Source organism: Scomber japonicus, chromosome 6, assembly GCF_027409825.1.
Source record: "Scomber japonicus isolate fScoJap1 chromosome 6, fScoJap1.pri, whole genome shotgun sequence".
In the NCBI taxonomy this organism is placed as follows: Eukaryota; Metazoa; Chordata; class Actinopteri; order Scombriformes; family Scombridae; genus Scomber; species Scomber japonicus.
In genome coordinates, this window is record NC_070583.1 from 6,498,685 (window position 1) to 6,515,210 (window position 16,526).

Consider the following 16,526-nt stretch of genomic DNA (forward strand, 5'->3'; position numbering starts at 1 on the left):
ATTGTGTATGTCACATTCACATTTGTGATCAAATTTTAATGCATTATATAGTTTTAAAATAATAGTTACAAATAAAATTGTTTACCAGCTTCATAAACATCACTGCTACAAAATAAGTAACAGGATAAGGTCATGACCAAATTGAGTCAGAGACTGCAGCTGACCAAGCCTTCTCACCCTCTATAAAAGCAGCAGCCCTGGACTTCTCCTGAACTGGTAGGCACCCAACATAGGTGAGTGTATCAACTATGATCTCAGTTTTAACTCCTTTTGATCAGTCAGTAAAGTTAAAGTAATTACAAATGTATTTTGTCCATATTTTTTTGTTTGATTCATCTTTGTTTCAGGCGACATTCAGATGGAATTTCATGGCATATCAACATTATTTCCAAGCAATTTCTTGAAATACTCACACACTTAGTTATATCCAGTACATACCCTGTCTCAACACATACTGTATACTAAGTGACCTTTATGAGGAGCACTATTTCTCTGGTTGTGGAAGTCAGTTTTGAAAATTGATGATTGAACTGAGTACAGCTGGCACTTAAGTTAAGTTAAGTGAATACGTTTTACGACCTTCGCACTTGACTGCTCTCAAACTGACATTCTGCAAGTAAGATTTAAAATGAGAAAAACAAACTGAAAAAAAAATATTGTACTCATGTTTCACCATCTTCTTCATAGCATCTTGACACTCCAACACATACTGTACCAGTCATCTTCTTTTGGAGCCAGTTGAGGTAAAACATGTCAAATCTCCAACGTCAGATGGATACCAGATTTACATTTCTGTATTATGCTGATATTTCTGTGATCTTTTCAGTCTCCACTAAGGTGCCACCATGAGCACAGACGCAGAGATGGAGTGCTATGGCCCGGCGGCCATCTACCTCCGGAAGCCAGAGAAGGAAAGGATTGAGGCTCAAGCCGCTCCTTTTGATGCCAAAACTTCCTTCTTTGTGGTGCATAAGGAAGAAATGTATGTCAAGGGTACACTTGTGAAGAGAGAAGGTGGCAAAGCCACCATTGAGACTCTGGAAGGAAAAGAGGTAGGTGTATTTCCAATGAAGACACTTTTCTATGTGGGCGTTTTGTAGTGGCTTTAAGTTCATACTAACACAGTGGTTGACAAGGACATCCATCTGATGAACTCTAAATTTGAAAAAGACATCTTAGGAAAACCACTTTTACTGTTTCTCTTTTTCCAGACACTTACTGTAAAAGAAGATGAAATCTTTCCCAGGAACCCTCCAAAGTATGATAAAATTGAGGACATGGTCATGATGACCCACCTCAACGAGCCTACTGTGTTGTATAACCTCAAAGAGCGTTTTGCATCATGGATGATCTACGTAAGTTTCCACTTAACTAATGCAATGAGTATTTATATCTGAGAATCTAAATGTTAATACTGTGTTTACTTTCTATTTGTTCTATTACAGACCTATTCTGGGCTGTTTTGTGTTGTTGTGAATCCCTACAAGTGGCTTCCTGTATATGATGCTGTAGTTGTTGGAGGATACAGAGGCAAGAAGAGGATTGAGGCACCACCTCACATCTTCTCCATCTCTGATAATGCCTATCAGTTCATGCACACAGGTAAATTAAAGTTAGCAGTGTTAAATCATGTAGAATTAAGCTTACACATAAGCTTATTGAGGGAATTACAAAAAAGAAATTCATGTGAAATGTCTATGTTTGTATTTCAGATCGTGAAAACCAGTCTATCCTGATCACGTAAGTATAACAGAAACTGTAATGCTAAATCATATGATGATAATAAAGCAGTATCTTGACATGTGTCTCTTATACCCCAGTGGAGAATCCGGTGCAGGAAAGACTGTCAACACCAAACGTGTCATCCAGTACTTTGCAACAATTGCAGCTATTGGAGCCAAGAAGGCTGAGCCAACTCCTGGAAAGATGCAGGTAAATTGGTTGTTTAATATAAAATTGTTTGTCAGAGGAAAGTTAATGTGAATGTTTAGCTCATGTAACTCAAATCCTCTCTTGCAGGGCTCCCTTGAGGACCAAATTGTTGCAGCCAACCCTCTGCTGGAGTCCTATGGTAATGCCAAGACTGTGAGGAATGACAACTCCTCTCGTTTTGTAAGTAATCCAGGGAACATCTCAAGACATATTGTTGCTAAATTACAAGCTCATTATTAGCTGATGTTATCAATGATCTGGCTCCCTAGGGTAAATTCATCAGAATCCACTTTGGCTCTTCTGGGAAGCTGGCTTCAGCTGATATTGAAACTTGTAAGTTTCAACCATGATGTGAATCAAGATTAATCTGGAGTGTCATATCGTTTTGATAAAGTAACAGTTTTAAACTGTAATAGAGTGATCACACAGTGTCTGGTTAAATTTGTTTTTCTTAGATCTGCTGGAGAAGTCCCGTGTAACCTTCCAGTTGTCTGCTGAAAGGAGCTACCACATCTTCTATCAGCTGATGACTGGCCACCAACCTGCGCTCCTGGGTATGTTACTTTGTACACTGAAACTTAAATAATGCCAGAGAAAAAGACCAAGCCATGATGTGTATTTTTACTGTGCTCCTATAGAGGGTCTTCTGATCACCACCAACCCCTATGACTTCCCAATGGTCAGTCAGGGTGAAATCACTGTGAAGAGCATTGATGATGTGGAGGAGTTCATTGCAACAGATGTAAGAAAACATTTTAGTTAAGTATGTCTTGTATGCTTAATGCAACCGGGAAGTTTTTTCAAATACCAATAACTCTTCTTCATGTTCAATATAGACTGCTATTGACATTTTGGGCTTCACCGGTGAGGAGAAGCAGGGCATCTACAAGCTGACTGGTGCTGTGATGCATCATGGCAACATGAAATTCAAGCAGAAGCAGCGTGAGGAGCAGGCTGAACCTGATGGCACTGAGGGTAACTCGGATAATATCTTATAGAAAATCTACAATTGATTAATAACATATATTTGTAAACATATCCCAGTTCACAGATGGTTAACAGTTTGGTTTTCCATCAGTGGCTGATAAAATCGCCTACCTCCTGGGCCTGAACTCAGCGGATATGTTGAAAGCTCTGTGCTACCCAAGAGTCAAGGTCGGAAATGAGATGGTAACCAAAGGTCAGACTGTGCCACAGGTAAGATAAAGAAAGTCCAATATATGAACATATAAAGTGGCAATATTTCCATTTTAACAAGAAAATATGATTGTGATCATTCTAAAATCTTTATTTCTAGGTCCACAATTCTGTCAGTGCTCTGTGCAAGTCTATCTATGAGAAAATGTTCTTGTGGATGGTCATCCGTATCAATGAGATGCTGGACACAAAGCAGGCAAGACAGTTCTTCATTGGAGTGTTGGATATCGCAGGATTTGAGATCTTCGATGTGAGTGATCTGAAGAATATTTGAGTCATGTCAAAAATGTTTTTCTATGACTCATTATGTCACCATAATTACAGTTCAACAGCCTGGAGCAACTCTGCATCAACTTCACCAATGAGAAACTGCAACAGTTCTTCAACCACCACATGTTTGTCCTGGAGCAAGAGGAGTACAAGAAAGAAGGCATTGTCTGGGAGTTCATTGACTTTGGTATGGACTTGGCTGCCTGCATTGAGCTTATTGAGAAGGTCAGTAGTCAATCAAGTCAAAGTGATTTTTTAATCATGTTTGCTTCCACTGTTAAACCTTCGATGTGATTTTTTTTTTCTCAGCCAATGGGTATCTTCTCCATCCTTGAAGAGGAGTGCATGTTCCCCAAGGCCTCTGACACTTCTTTCAAGAACAAGTTGCATGATCAGCATCTTGGCAAGACCAAGGCCTTTGAGAAGCCAAAGCCTAAAAAGGGTGTGCCTGAGGCTCACTTCTCCCTGGTTCACTATGCTGGTACAGTTGACTACAATATCACTGGCTGGTTGGAAAAGAACAAGGATCCCCTGAATGACTCAGTTATTCAGCTCTACCAGAAGGCCTCCAACAAACTTCTGTGCTTCCTGTATGCAAAACATGGTGCAGAAGGTGCGAAATAAGATTGAGTAGAGTGATCATGAACTCTGAGTAACAGTACAGCTGATATGTTCTATCAAAAACACGTTTCGTTTTTTTAACCACAATTTAAAAAACTGTTTTCTATTACTGCCTGTACAAGAAAGTGATCAACAATGAGATTTACATTAGCTATTAGCAGCTTAATCAGTTGCAATTTATGATGTTATACGACATTCACTATGTTTGTAGTGAGGAGTAAGAAATCATGTGTCTGTTACACTTGGCCTTGAATATAGCTGCTGACTATTCTGTATTAATATATACATGCATGTATAATCACGCACATGCACATATAATCACGCAGAATTAATTGACAGTTTTCTGTTTGTGAAAACAGAGCCTGCTGCTGGTGGTGGTGGCAAGGGTGGAAAGAAGAAGAAGGGTGGTTCCTTCCAGACTGTGTCTGCTCTTTTCAGGGTATGTATTGTTTCATATTTTAAACTATTAAAACCATAATTTTGAAATACTGTTGACCATTTTTCTTATGTTGCTGATCCACAGGAGAACTTGGGCAAGCTGATGACCAACTTGAGGAGCACTCACCCTCATTTTGTCCGTTGCCTCATTCCTAATGAATCAAAGACCCCAGGTATGAAGCACCTGGCCTAATCTTGCACACTGAATGTGACACATTGATGAAAACAAACATTTTGAATATGATTTTGGAACTTTCAGGCCTTATGGAGAACTTCTTGGTCATCCATCAGCTGAGGTGTAACGGTGTGCTGGAAGGCATCAGAATCTGCAGAAAGGGCTTCCCCAGCAGAATCCTCTATGGTGACTTCAAGCAAAGGTGATATCATTTAATATAAGCAAATCAAGTTGATTTCAGTTGAGTTAAAAACAGCCCACCAAGATGTGGGGTCATTGTAAGTAACAATACAATATGTTCTTGTAGATACAAAGTATTGAATGCCAGCGTCATCCCTGAGGGACAGTTCATTGACAACAAGAAAGCTAGTGAGAAGCTGCTAGGCTCTATTGACGTGGATCACACTCAATACATGTTTGGACACACAAAGGTTAATCTCTATGAACAATGTCAAGATATGGTATGTACATACATTCTTTTGTATCAGAGAATGCTGATTACTGAGTCCCTTCAAACAACCACACAGGTGTTCTTCAAAGCGGGTCTGCTGGGTGCTCTGGAGGAGATGAGAGATGAAAAACTATTTATTCTGGTGACCATGACTCAAGCTCTCAGCAGAGGATATCTCATGAGGAAAGAGTTTGTAAAGATGATGGAGAGGAGGTAGGATTATCATACAGTACTCTGAACTGTTCTATTCATAACAGTTTTTTTTGTTTTTAATGAAATAGCATTACAGAAAAGTTACACTTTATTCGTATTAATTTTCCAGGGAAGCTATCTTCTCCATTCAGTACAATATCCGTTCATTCATGAATGTGAAAAACTGGCCATGGATGAATCTGTACTTCAAGATCAAGCCTCTTCTGAAGAGTGCTGAGACTGAGAAGGAGCTGTCTGCAATGAAGGAGAACTATGGGAAGATGCAGACAGACCTGGCTACTGCTCTAGCCAAGAAGAAGGAGCTGGAGGAGAAGATGGTTTCCCTGCTGCAGGAAAAGAATGACCTGCAATTGCAAGTGTCTGCGGTAAGTAGGATACGAAAGCAAGAGTGACTCTGTCATATCCACACTCCATTAATTGAATATTGTCGTTAACATTTTCACATTTTTATTAACCCTTAAACTATTTATGTACATGTGCAGAATACATTGTCCATTAATTTACTGTATGTTAAAATATACTTTAGGAAGTTGAGAACCTCTCAGATGCTGAGGAAAGGTGTGAAGGCCTGATTAAGAGCAAGATCCAACTTGAGGCGAAACTCAAAGAGACAACCGAGAGACTGGAAGATGAAGAGGAAATCAATGCTGAGCTGACTGGCAAGAAGAGAAAGCTGGAGGATGAATGCTCTGAATTGAAGAAAGATATTGATGACTTGGAGCTCACCTTGGCTAAAGTGGAGAAGGAGAAACATGCCACAGAAAACAAGGTTGGAATCATTTTAATCCTGTATTTATTTATTTTTTATAAGGCAATGTATTTGATGTTAGCTTTCAAACATATGGGTATAAAGTGATGGAAATAATGCCCCTTTCCCGACATTTTCAGGTGAAAAACTTGACAGAGGAGATGGCATCTCAAGATGAGTCTCTTGCCAAGTTGACCAAGGAGAAGAAAGCCCTCCAAGAGGCTCACCAACAAACACTGGATGATCTCCAGGCAGAGGAAGACAAAGTCAACACTCTGACCAAGGCCAAGACTAAGCTGGAACAACAAGTGGACGATGTGAGAAAACATTGTTTTTGATAACATATCTGTATTGTTCATTTGTGTGTGAGAATCGACATTCCATGATAAAAATTCAAAACATTATTTAATGTCAACGTTATAATATCATCTCAAAAGCTTGAGGGATCCCTGGAGCAAGAGAAGAAGCTCCGTATGGACCTTGAGAGAGCCAAGAGGAAGCTTGAGGGAGATCTGAAACTGGCCCAGGAATCCATAATGGATCTGGAGAATGACAAACAGCAAGCTGATGAGAAAATCAAGAAGTACATTTTCTGTTTTTATATTTAATCCTTACAATGATTCATTGCCATAATGCAATACAACAGTAATATCTTTTTTTCCTATTCCAGGAAGGAGTTTGAGACCAGCCAGTTGCTCAGCAAGATTGAGGATGAACAGTCTCTTGGTGCTCAGCTTCAGAAGAAAATCAAGGAGCTCCAGGTTAGTATTTGAAATGAATGTTATACTCATATGAATATTATACTCTGTGACTGAAAAATCACTGCTCATAGTGTGTTCAGTTAACAAGCCTTCTTTATATTGGGATCATCCAACCTAGGCACGTGTTGAGGAGCTGGAAGAAGAAATTGAGGCTGAACGGGCTGCTCGGGCAAAGGTGGAGAAACAGAGGGCTGACCTCTCCAGAGAACTTGAGGAGATCAGTGAGAGGCTTGAGGAAGCTGGTGGAGCAACAGCCGCTCAGATTGAGATGAACAAGAAGCGTGAGGCTGAGTTCCAGAAGCTGCGCCGTGATCTTGAAGAGTCAACCCTCCAGCATGAAGCTACCGCAGCAGCTCTCCGCAAGAAGCAGGCCGACAGCGTTGCAGAGCTGGGAGAGCAGATTGATAACCTCCAGCGTGTCAAGCAGAAGCTGGAGAAGGAGAAGAGCGAGTACAAGATGGAGATTGATGATCTCTCCAGCAACATGGAGGCTGTAGCTAAATCCAAAGTAAGTTTATAACTGAAATATTGGCTGTCATTAATGGTTATAAATATGGATTATACAGTATAGGATAATTATGAAGTAGTCTCCAACTTAGACAAATACAAGACACTTGCTTTGTTCATGTTAATAATTCTAAATGTTTTGTTTTCATAGGGTAACTTGGAAAAAATGTGCAGAACTGTTGAGGACCAGCTGAGTGAGCTTAAGGCCAAAAACGATGAGAATGTGCGCCAGCTGAATGACATTAATGCACAGAGGGCAAGACTGCAGACAGAGAATGGTGAGTCACCTGTGATGAAAACTAGTAATAAAAACCACATATGATCATTTTGATAAATGACTCATTAACATTTTGTCATTCAGGTGAGTTTTCTCGCCAGCTTGAGGAGAAAGATGCTCTTGTTTCCCAGCTGACCAGGGGCAAACAGGCTTACACTCAGCAGATTGAGGAGTTGAAGAGACACGTTGAGGAGGAAGTGAAGGTATAAAGCATTTTAATCTCCTATTATTCGCCTACTGGTGGAACTGGGTACTCCATTTCATTTGAAGTAATTGTCAGTCATTATCATTGCAAACAATGAAAATCTGAAAACTTCAGAAAATCATGAACAGGAAATAATGAGAGACAATTGTAGGCAATAAGGGTTGACAAGATGAGAAATTCAAATAGTTTTAAAAGCATGCATCAGGTTTATCAATATGTAGATTTTGTGTTGTTTTTTTGTCATTTGACAACATTTGCAACATTTTTTAAAATCAAAAGTAAGACTTAGTGCTCCTGAAAATGTCCCATGGTGTAACCACAAAGAAGAGAGCAGAGAATGATACATGACACATATTCTAAAAACAATCATTTTTTCCAAATAAGTAGGGACCAGAGTGTCATTGACTATTGAACCACAATAGAGAGTAAATTGAAGTTAATTCATTTATTTTTTTACCTAAAATTTGCCTCATAATATTAATGCACCCTTTTTTTCCAAATTTATTTGTTTTTGGCCCAGTAATACCTACTGAGGAAATACTTTGTTAAAGGGGTAGATATTGCAGAGACAGACATAGGACAGTTAAAGGGGTTGAATGATAGTTGTAGGTAGAGAAAAAAATATTGTTGGAAAGCCCATTCTTTTAGTGAAACACACACAGTGTGTGTCACAGTGACATAAATAAAATTATCATGACCATAAACATTATGAAGAACATTTACCAAAATACTTTTATCCTTGGCATTGTAAACAGGGTTAGGGTTAGGGTTAGTCTGGTCAGTAAAATATGTCTTAAATTTTTCAGGCCAAGAATGCCCTGGCCCATGGTGTTCAATCAGCCCGCCATGACTGTGATCTGCTCAGAGAGCAGTTTGAGGAGGAGCAAGAGGCTAAAGCTGAGCTGCAACGAGGAATGTCCAAGGCAAACAGTGAAGTGGCTCAGTGGAGAACCAAATATGAGACTGATGCTATCCAGCGCACTGAGGAGCTGGAGGAGTCCAAGTAAGTCATTTTAAATTAGTCTTCAATTCAATTGCTTGCTTTTCCAGAAAACATTCCAAATATTTTACTATCAACATGCAATTAAGTATAAACAATTCTTCACAACAGGAAAAAGCTTGCCCAGCGTCTGCAGGATGCTGAGGAGTCCATTGAGGCTGTGAACTCAAAGTGCGCCTCTCTGGAGAAGACCAAGCAGAGGTTACAGGCTGAGGTGGAGGATCTCATGATTGATGTAGAGAGAGCTAATTCTCTGGCTGCCAACCTTGACAAGAAGCAGAGGAACTTTGATAAGGTAACAGGAAATCAAAACCACACTGGTTTGAATGAAACACAAAATGATCTTGGTAATTAATCATTGTTATTGATCTATATAATTCTAGGTCCTTGCAGAATGGAAACAGAAATATGAGGAGGGCCAGGCAGAGCTGGAAGGAGCCCAGAAAGAGGCTCGCTCTCTCAGCACTGAACTGTTCAAGATGAAGAACTCTTATGAGGAAGCTCTGGATCATCTGGAGACCATGAAGAGAGAGAACAAGAACCTGCAGCGTAAGTCAATCCCACAATATTTAAAGTAATATTAATTCCTGATTGTAGTGATTATACAGCTTCTTCCTTGACTTCTGTAGCTGTAGGTCATGAAAGTTAGTGGTGGAAAAATGTGGTTTCTACATATAATGTATATACCTAATTGCAATGGATTTTGGCTCTTAATATGCTGCAGAGGAGATCTCAGACCTGACTGAACAGATTGGTGAGAGTGGAAAGAGCATCCATGAGCTAGAGAAATCCAAGAAGACTGTGGAGACTGAGAAAACTGAAATTCAGTCAGCACTGGAGGAAGCAGAGGTAAAAATATAATTTACAATACAAAAAACCCACTTGTGTGATAAAATACAAAAGAGTTAATAGTGTTCATTTGAAATTTTTCTTGATTTCTTTTTAGAAAATAACCTTTAAGTGTATGTTCAACTTTTTCTTTAAGGGTACACTGGAGCATGAGGAAGCCAAGATTCTCCGTGTTCAGCTTGAACTTAACCAGATCAAAGGTGAAGTAGACAGGAAGCTGGCAGAAAAGGACGAGGAGATGGAGCAGATCAAGAGGAACAGCCAGAGGGTCATTGACTCCATGCAGAGCACTCTCGATTCTGAGGTCAGGAGCAGGAATGATGCCCTGAGGGTCAAGAAGAAGATGGAGGGAGATCTGAATGAGATGGAGATTCAGCTGAGTCATGCTAATAGGCAGGCTGCTGAGTCCCAGAAACAACTGAGGAATGTCCAGGGACAGCTCAAGGTGAGCTTTGTCTGATCAATGAATAAACAAATCTTACAGAGCAAAGAAAGTTAAGTCTTTACCCTTGCACGTGTTATCAGGATGCCCAACTGCACCTTGATGATGCTGTCAGAGGACAGGAAGACATGAAGGAGCAGGTTGCCATGGTGGAGCGCAGAAATGGCCTAATGGTGGCTGAGATTGAGGAGCTCAGAGCCGCACTTGAGCAGACAGAGAGGGGACGCAAAGTGGCTGAGCAGGAGTTGGTTGATGCTAGTGAGCGTGTTGGACTGCTTCACTCTCAGGTTTGTATTCAATAATTAACAAGAAAATATAGTATACATACCAGCTTTTGTATACATAACATAATTTTTTTTTTAAATTTTCAGAACACCAGCCTGTTGAACACCAAGAAGAAGCTGGAGTCTGACCTTGTACAGGTTCAGGGTGAAGTGGATGATTCAATTCAGGAATCAAGAAATGCTGAGGAGAAAGCCAAAAAGGCTATCACTGATGTGAGTCTTCTTTTTATAAAATTCAACTTCACTTCACAACACTTCACTTCACACTTGTTTATGCATGATGCCCATCATTTCAGGCTGCCATGATGGCTGAGGAGCTAAAGAAGGAGCAAGACACCAGTGCTCACCTGGAGAGGATGAAGAAGAACCTGGAAGTCACAGTCAAGGACCTGCAGCACCGTCTGGATGAGGCTGAGAACCTGGCCATGAAGGGTGGCAAGAAGCAGCTCCAGAAACTGGAGTCAAGGGTATGCTCTTAATACATCTGCTTCATGGTGTTAATCACACTTTCACACTTTCAATATGTAGAATTAATTCACTTTTCTCACTGCAAAAATTCCTTACAAGGTTTTGATATACTATGCATCATCACATTACAGGTTCGTGAACTGGAAACTGAGGTTGATGCTGAGCAGAGACGTGGAGTTGATGCTGTTAAGGGAGTCCGCAAATATGAGAGGAGAGTGAAGGAGCTGACCTACCAGGTAAGTTGGGATTTAACTAAAAAACTATCATGATTTCTTGGTTTTGAAATGTTCTCTCTATATAGCGCAGTAACATTGCTTCGTTTGTATAGACTGAGGAGGACAAGAAGAATGTGCACAGACTTCAGGATCTGGTGGATAAGCTGCAGCTCAAAGTCAAGGCTTACAAGAGACAGGCAGAGGAGGCTGTGAGTCACATTTGTTGTCATTTTTTTATACAGGAATGTCGCACCAATCAAAAATTACAGAAAGAAAACATATGATGTAAAATTAAAAAATACAACATACTTCAACTCCAAACCCTTTGCAGGAGGAGCAAGCCAATACTCACTTGTCCAGGTTCAGGAAGGTCCAGCATGAGATGGAGGAAGCTCAGGAGCGTGCTGACATTGCTGAATCCCAGGTCAACAAGCTGAGAGCCAAAAGCCGTGATCATGGAAAGGTAACCGTGTGATAATATTTTACAAAGATTAATATGTGGGCACCTTAATTTAATTTTTTACAAGCCACATATTTTCATTCCATTTTAATTTACTTTTTATTTGAAGAATAGATACTGCTGACTACTAAATCTTCTGTCTTGTTTTCTCTCTAGGCTGAACATGCTGAATAAGAGACATCCTTTCGGAGCCTTTGGACAAAGTTCATAAAATATGAACTAGCTGTTTAATTGTCTTCTTACACTGTGTTTATTCAATAAACATTTTTCCTCAAAATGTAACAATATTTACTCTGTATTATTTACTCTCTAGTTTCTCTTCAACCCTTGTGCCTCACTAAGGACATTTTTGGCTTTTTGTTTTTTATTTTCTTGATCATTTGGGCTGTGTTTATGCACATGGCATCACATTCTCCAAGGATATTCTTTTTAATTTATTCATTTTTTATTTCAAACAGTCACTTATAATAGTTCTATGCTACACTATATAGACATAGCTGTTCCTTTTAAAACCTCTTCCTCCCTAGGCCTCTCGTTCAGGGTCCTGCTTGAAAATGACATGACCCAACATGAATATAGTATATCTCTGTAACTACAAGGTCTATATGAATAACATTGGCATCATAGTAAAGGTAACACTTGTGAGATACCTGTAGAGGTGAAAGCGTCAGCATATACGTTACAGGGTCAGACTAAATTAAGATTGAACGCAGCATAAATGAAATATTTAATTTTAATCTGTCACAATAGCACAGTTCAACCACTAGATGGAGACAAAGAAGACCGTGTGTTTGCATTGAGGACGACGAGGCAGCAATTCATCCCCCATACCATGTAAATAAATGGAAACTGGCTTGAATCGGCTCAAAATGATCCAGAGACATTGGTGTAGCTGTTACTAGGAATATTATGCGACCAGACACAACTTTTAACCATAAAAACAGCGAAGGTATGACATAATTTGTAGTTGTAAATTTACAATAGGAAGTTTTTTTGGATTTTTCTTTGACGGTTTCTTCTGCGAGTTTCGATCGGACAGTAATGGGAGTCACACTGCTGGAATCAGCTTTTATTTGATGTGTAGTTTGTGTGGAAATCGTGAAATTAAAGATAGGAGGACCGTGATGACTGCGGGCACAATCAGTGCTTAGACAGAGGAGAGTTTTTGAAAATGAAGCAATCAGTTTCTCTGTGTTTGACTTGTGTTTTGTTGAACTGTAAATCTGAAGCTGAGCTTCTTCTGAACAAAACGGTGTGTCATATGACTATTTGTGCTTGTTTAGCTGCCCTGAGACACTTTTCATTAAATAGGAGGTGCTGTTGCCCCTGCCTGTGGGGGCTCTCGGGCCTAAGACTCTTAAGGACAAAAATGTCCCCATTAAAACCCATTAAAACTACATTTTTGACCTCCCTGCCAAAATATGTGCTGTATTATGAAACACAGCAGACCAGTGAAAAATGTGGTTGCATCTAAAATGACCTGGTTATGGGAGTGGGAGTGTGGTTTGTCTGCGTGCATTGAAAAATAAATGTGTGTGTGAGTGTGTATATGTAAATGTGTGTATATGCAGGTACAAATGGAGTTTATTAAAGTTTAAATTTGTATTGTCTTACATGTGTGTGTTTATAGTTAATTGTCTGTTAGTGAAAGTGTGTGTGTGTGTGAGTGTGTGTTTGTGTGTGTGAGAGTGGGAGATAGAGAGACAGATTTAGACATAATGCTGTAAATGCAGACCTGCAAGACAATATAAATTATCCACACATTTACGTACACACACACACACACACACATTTATTTTTCAATACACACCACACTGTGACACTCATACCCACAGTTAAATTATGTTATCTGGTGGGGGAATAAACTCATATTTTGGAAGGGGGATTAAGAAATGTAGTTTTAATGGGGACATGTTTGTCCCTAAGGATCCCAAAGTAAGTTTTTCTTTCCTTCTTTTGTTTCTTTATTTTGTTTTAAACTGACACTGTACAAATATGAATAATGCATCAAAATCAAATAAGGCTGTCATTGCTGCTACACCACAGCAGGGGGTTCCTCACCCCCCTGATGATAATAAGGCTGTAACCAACCTGCACTAAACACATTGCTGTACATAAAGACTCTGAAAAGTTAGCAGTTATTACCAGGGAAAGACATGATGTTCAGCCCACTGATATACATACCAGCGGACAGAGTGTATAATGAAAACAAATAAAACATCTTCCATCTAGCATATCAGGTTGATAAATACAGTGTAAAATCCCTTTTGTTTGAAACGGTTTCATACAGAAACCTGAACTACATTATCATACTGAAAGGAGATAATGTTCTCAACCAAATCCTGTAAGCAAACCTAACTAGTGGTGAAACCAGAACCACTCCGCAGGATACACAAAGCATGAAAAACACTTCAACTCAGGACAGCATAGAAATTGTTATTGCGTTTCAGTTTACTGTCATATACTTGACATAACAAACCAACTGCCTATTTCAGTTGGCTGTGGTCAAGTGTTGCTCTGGCATGGCTGTGAGCTTCCTGCAGGGATGCTCACGAGCAAATGGTTGTAGGCAGGATACAAGTGTGTGAAACTCAATGAGTGGAATCCCTGTATATGGAGTCTGCATCACCCTTTAAAATACTGGGGTGGCAATTCTGGGGATGGAGTGTGGTCCTCCATTCCTGGGTCTGACCACTGTGTTTGGGCATCACAGGATAGCTTTGGTGTTGAGCACAGCTCCTCACTCTGACCCATCTCATGAAGCTCTCATCTGAGAGTAACAATACAGTACACAATTATTAAGACATGATACAACTTAAAATTGTTGTCACGTTGTTGTGACATCATATGCAAACAACCAACAAAGTGATATCAAAAACATGCCAAAATGTAAAGTTCTGTAATTTATAAATAGATGACATGTTTTTAAGTTGAAGTTTCTCAGAACATTTTTCTTCTACAGACATACCTGTAGTGAAACTACAGTATTTTTAGTTTAATGCTGCCCTGCAACAACATTTCATAACTGATTTAATATGGTTTAAAAATAATCCATAAAATGATGTGAGTTAAAGCTATTGCTATCACAGAACAATAAGATAAAGATTGTATCTAATCTTTTTTGAGAAATTAGATTTAATCTGAGATATGGCCCTAAGTGATTGAAATGTTATGACTGTAAAGAATAAGGATTTTATATCATTATGCAGGCTATGTCTTTGATACTACTGGAAACTTCCTTGCATCCTGGAAACTGGTAAGTGGACTTTCTCCCTGACAAAGTGGATGGCAAGCCACTGGGAAATCTGGTTTCTTCATTCAGAGGGAACTCATCCATTCCTCCTTCCTTGCACAAATTCACCGTTGTGTTAGGATTTGACATGACCTCATCCTGATGTTGACTTGTCAGTGTTGTTGACTTGATACCCTTGACAGGGTGCCACAACTACATATGGAATTATTTCACATCATTAACAACCGTAACAGAGTTGTACATGGTGAAACAGAACCTTTTTTTCTTTATAAAATGGTTTAATGAACTTTCTTAGTCTTGAAAGAGCCAGTATAACAGTAAATGTATCACCTGCATTAATGTGTGTCTAAATGAATATTGAGTTACAGAACAAGCAGCAGGCTCAGGTTTATTAATGCAGTGTACACCAGTAGTTTCTGCACTGGTTTAGCTCAGTGGTTACTTCATTCAACATTTCTTAATGCAAGAATACGCTGATCTCCCTCCCGTTCGCGGGATCGAACCACGGGCGCTGTCCAGTGTTTTCTGTCCCTCTGATCTGACCGGTGGTCTTTCATTATGTGGGATAACCATCAGAAACACTACAGTTTTACTTACATTGAGATCAACTCGGTCAATTTAGCCAATATAAGAGTAAAATCTGACTTCCGCATATCAGAGTGTAGGTTAACTTTATTAGAATACAAAGTTTGAGTTGATGTTGTCATTTAGGAATTGATTTGAATATTTTACTAATAATAGCCTACGTCATATATCTGCACATTTTACAATGAATGTTACGACGAATTTAGGACATTAGGACATCGGTGCGATGTCCAGCTGATACCCGCCTCAACAGTGATCCCTCTCGGACAGGACGAAGCCTTTCACTTCCGTCAAGCTTGCAACATTGTATACAAAGTTTCCGGCTAAGTCAAAATCACGTATTTCGACATTTTTAAAAAATGAAAATGCAGCGTTGCACAAAAAATTGAGGATTGAGGATCTAATAGAATTCAAATTGGCAGCATTGATAGACTACATTTGGGCAGCACAATAGTGCAAAGTGCAGTATTATAGAGAACTCTTCTCCTATTTGATTTTCTTAATTCATTTCACACACAAACAAACACACACACACACAGACACACACACACACACACACACACACACACACACAAATATATATATATATGGAGAGAGAGAGAGAGAGAGAGAGAGAGAGAGGGGGGGGTGTATTTTATTTTGGTGAAGTAAAATATGTATTTGGGAAATAGAAGTCAAGCTGTTCTGTTGACAAATATCGGGGGAGGAACCACTGCGAGGTAAGTAGATCTTTGTTCACATTGGATTATATTCATCATAATGTAGCATCCTGTACATAATGTATCCACCTGAATATGATTGAGATAGTGTTGGTCAGCTTCTGCCTCCATTCAGCCAGCAGACAGGAAAGTGCTTGTGTCTAAACATCTGTAAAAACCGCTGGGGCCGAAAGGTAGGATCCGCGTCGAGCTAGCCACAATGAAACTTGTGGTTTCCGTTCAGAGCTCTTGAATTAAAACACCTGTTCACACACACATTTACACTTTTCCGATTTACAAAGCAAATGAGTCAAAATCCACACCGAACGTAGCAAACTATTTAAAGTAGCTATATTATAACGCGCTTCTGTAACATTGATGTTCAGAGCACATAATGAAGGTCAAGGCATGTTTTATTTGGTACTCTGCAGTTCCTTGCTTTAATTGTGAAGGTAAAAACATCCGGTTTCCGGCATC

At 39.5% G+C, this 16,526-nt stretch overlaps 1 protein-coding gene across 1 annotated transcript; it reads left to right on the plus strand.

The window, feature by feature from the left end:
* The first annotated feature begins 845 nt into the window (after positions 1–845).
* LOC128360206 (myosin heavy chain, fast skeletal muscle-like) lies at positions 846–11,798 on the plus strand. The gene is made up of 39 exons (XM_053320581.1): positions 846–1,052; positions 1,212–1,355; positions 1,446–1,602; positions 1,713–1,740; positions 1,821–1,932; positions 2,020–2,112; positions 2,202–2,265; positions 2,388–2,486; positions 2,571–2,674; positions 2,769–2,907; positions 3,011–3,129; positions 3,230–3,379; positions 3,454–3,624; positions 3,709–4,003; positions 4,380–4,459; positions 4,544–4,631; positions 4,718–4,835; positions 4,941–5,064; positions 5,161–5,297; positions 5,407–5,662; positions 5,824–6,066; positions 6,186–6,362; positions 6,483–6,628; positions 6,716–6,806; positions 6,925–7,314; positions 7,465–7,591; positions 7,675–7,793; positions 8,602–8,798; positions 8,907–9,090; positions 9,179–9,344; positions 9,520–9,644; positions 9,781–10,089; positions 10,170–10,373; positions 10,458–10,583; positions 10,667–10,837; positions 10,970–11,074; positions 11,167–11,262; positions 11,385–11,516; positions 11,670–11,798. Exons 1-39 carry the CDS (start codon positions 846–848, stop codon positions 11,685–11,687), a joined length of 5,811 nt encoding a protein of 1,936 aa, XP_053176556.1. The 3' UTR covers positions 11,688–11,798.
* The last annotated feature ends 4,728 nt before the right edge of the window (positions 11,799–16,526 follow it).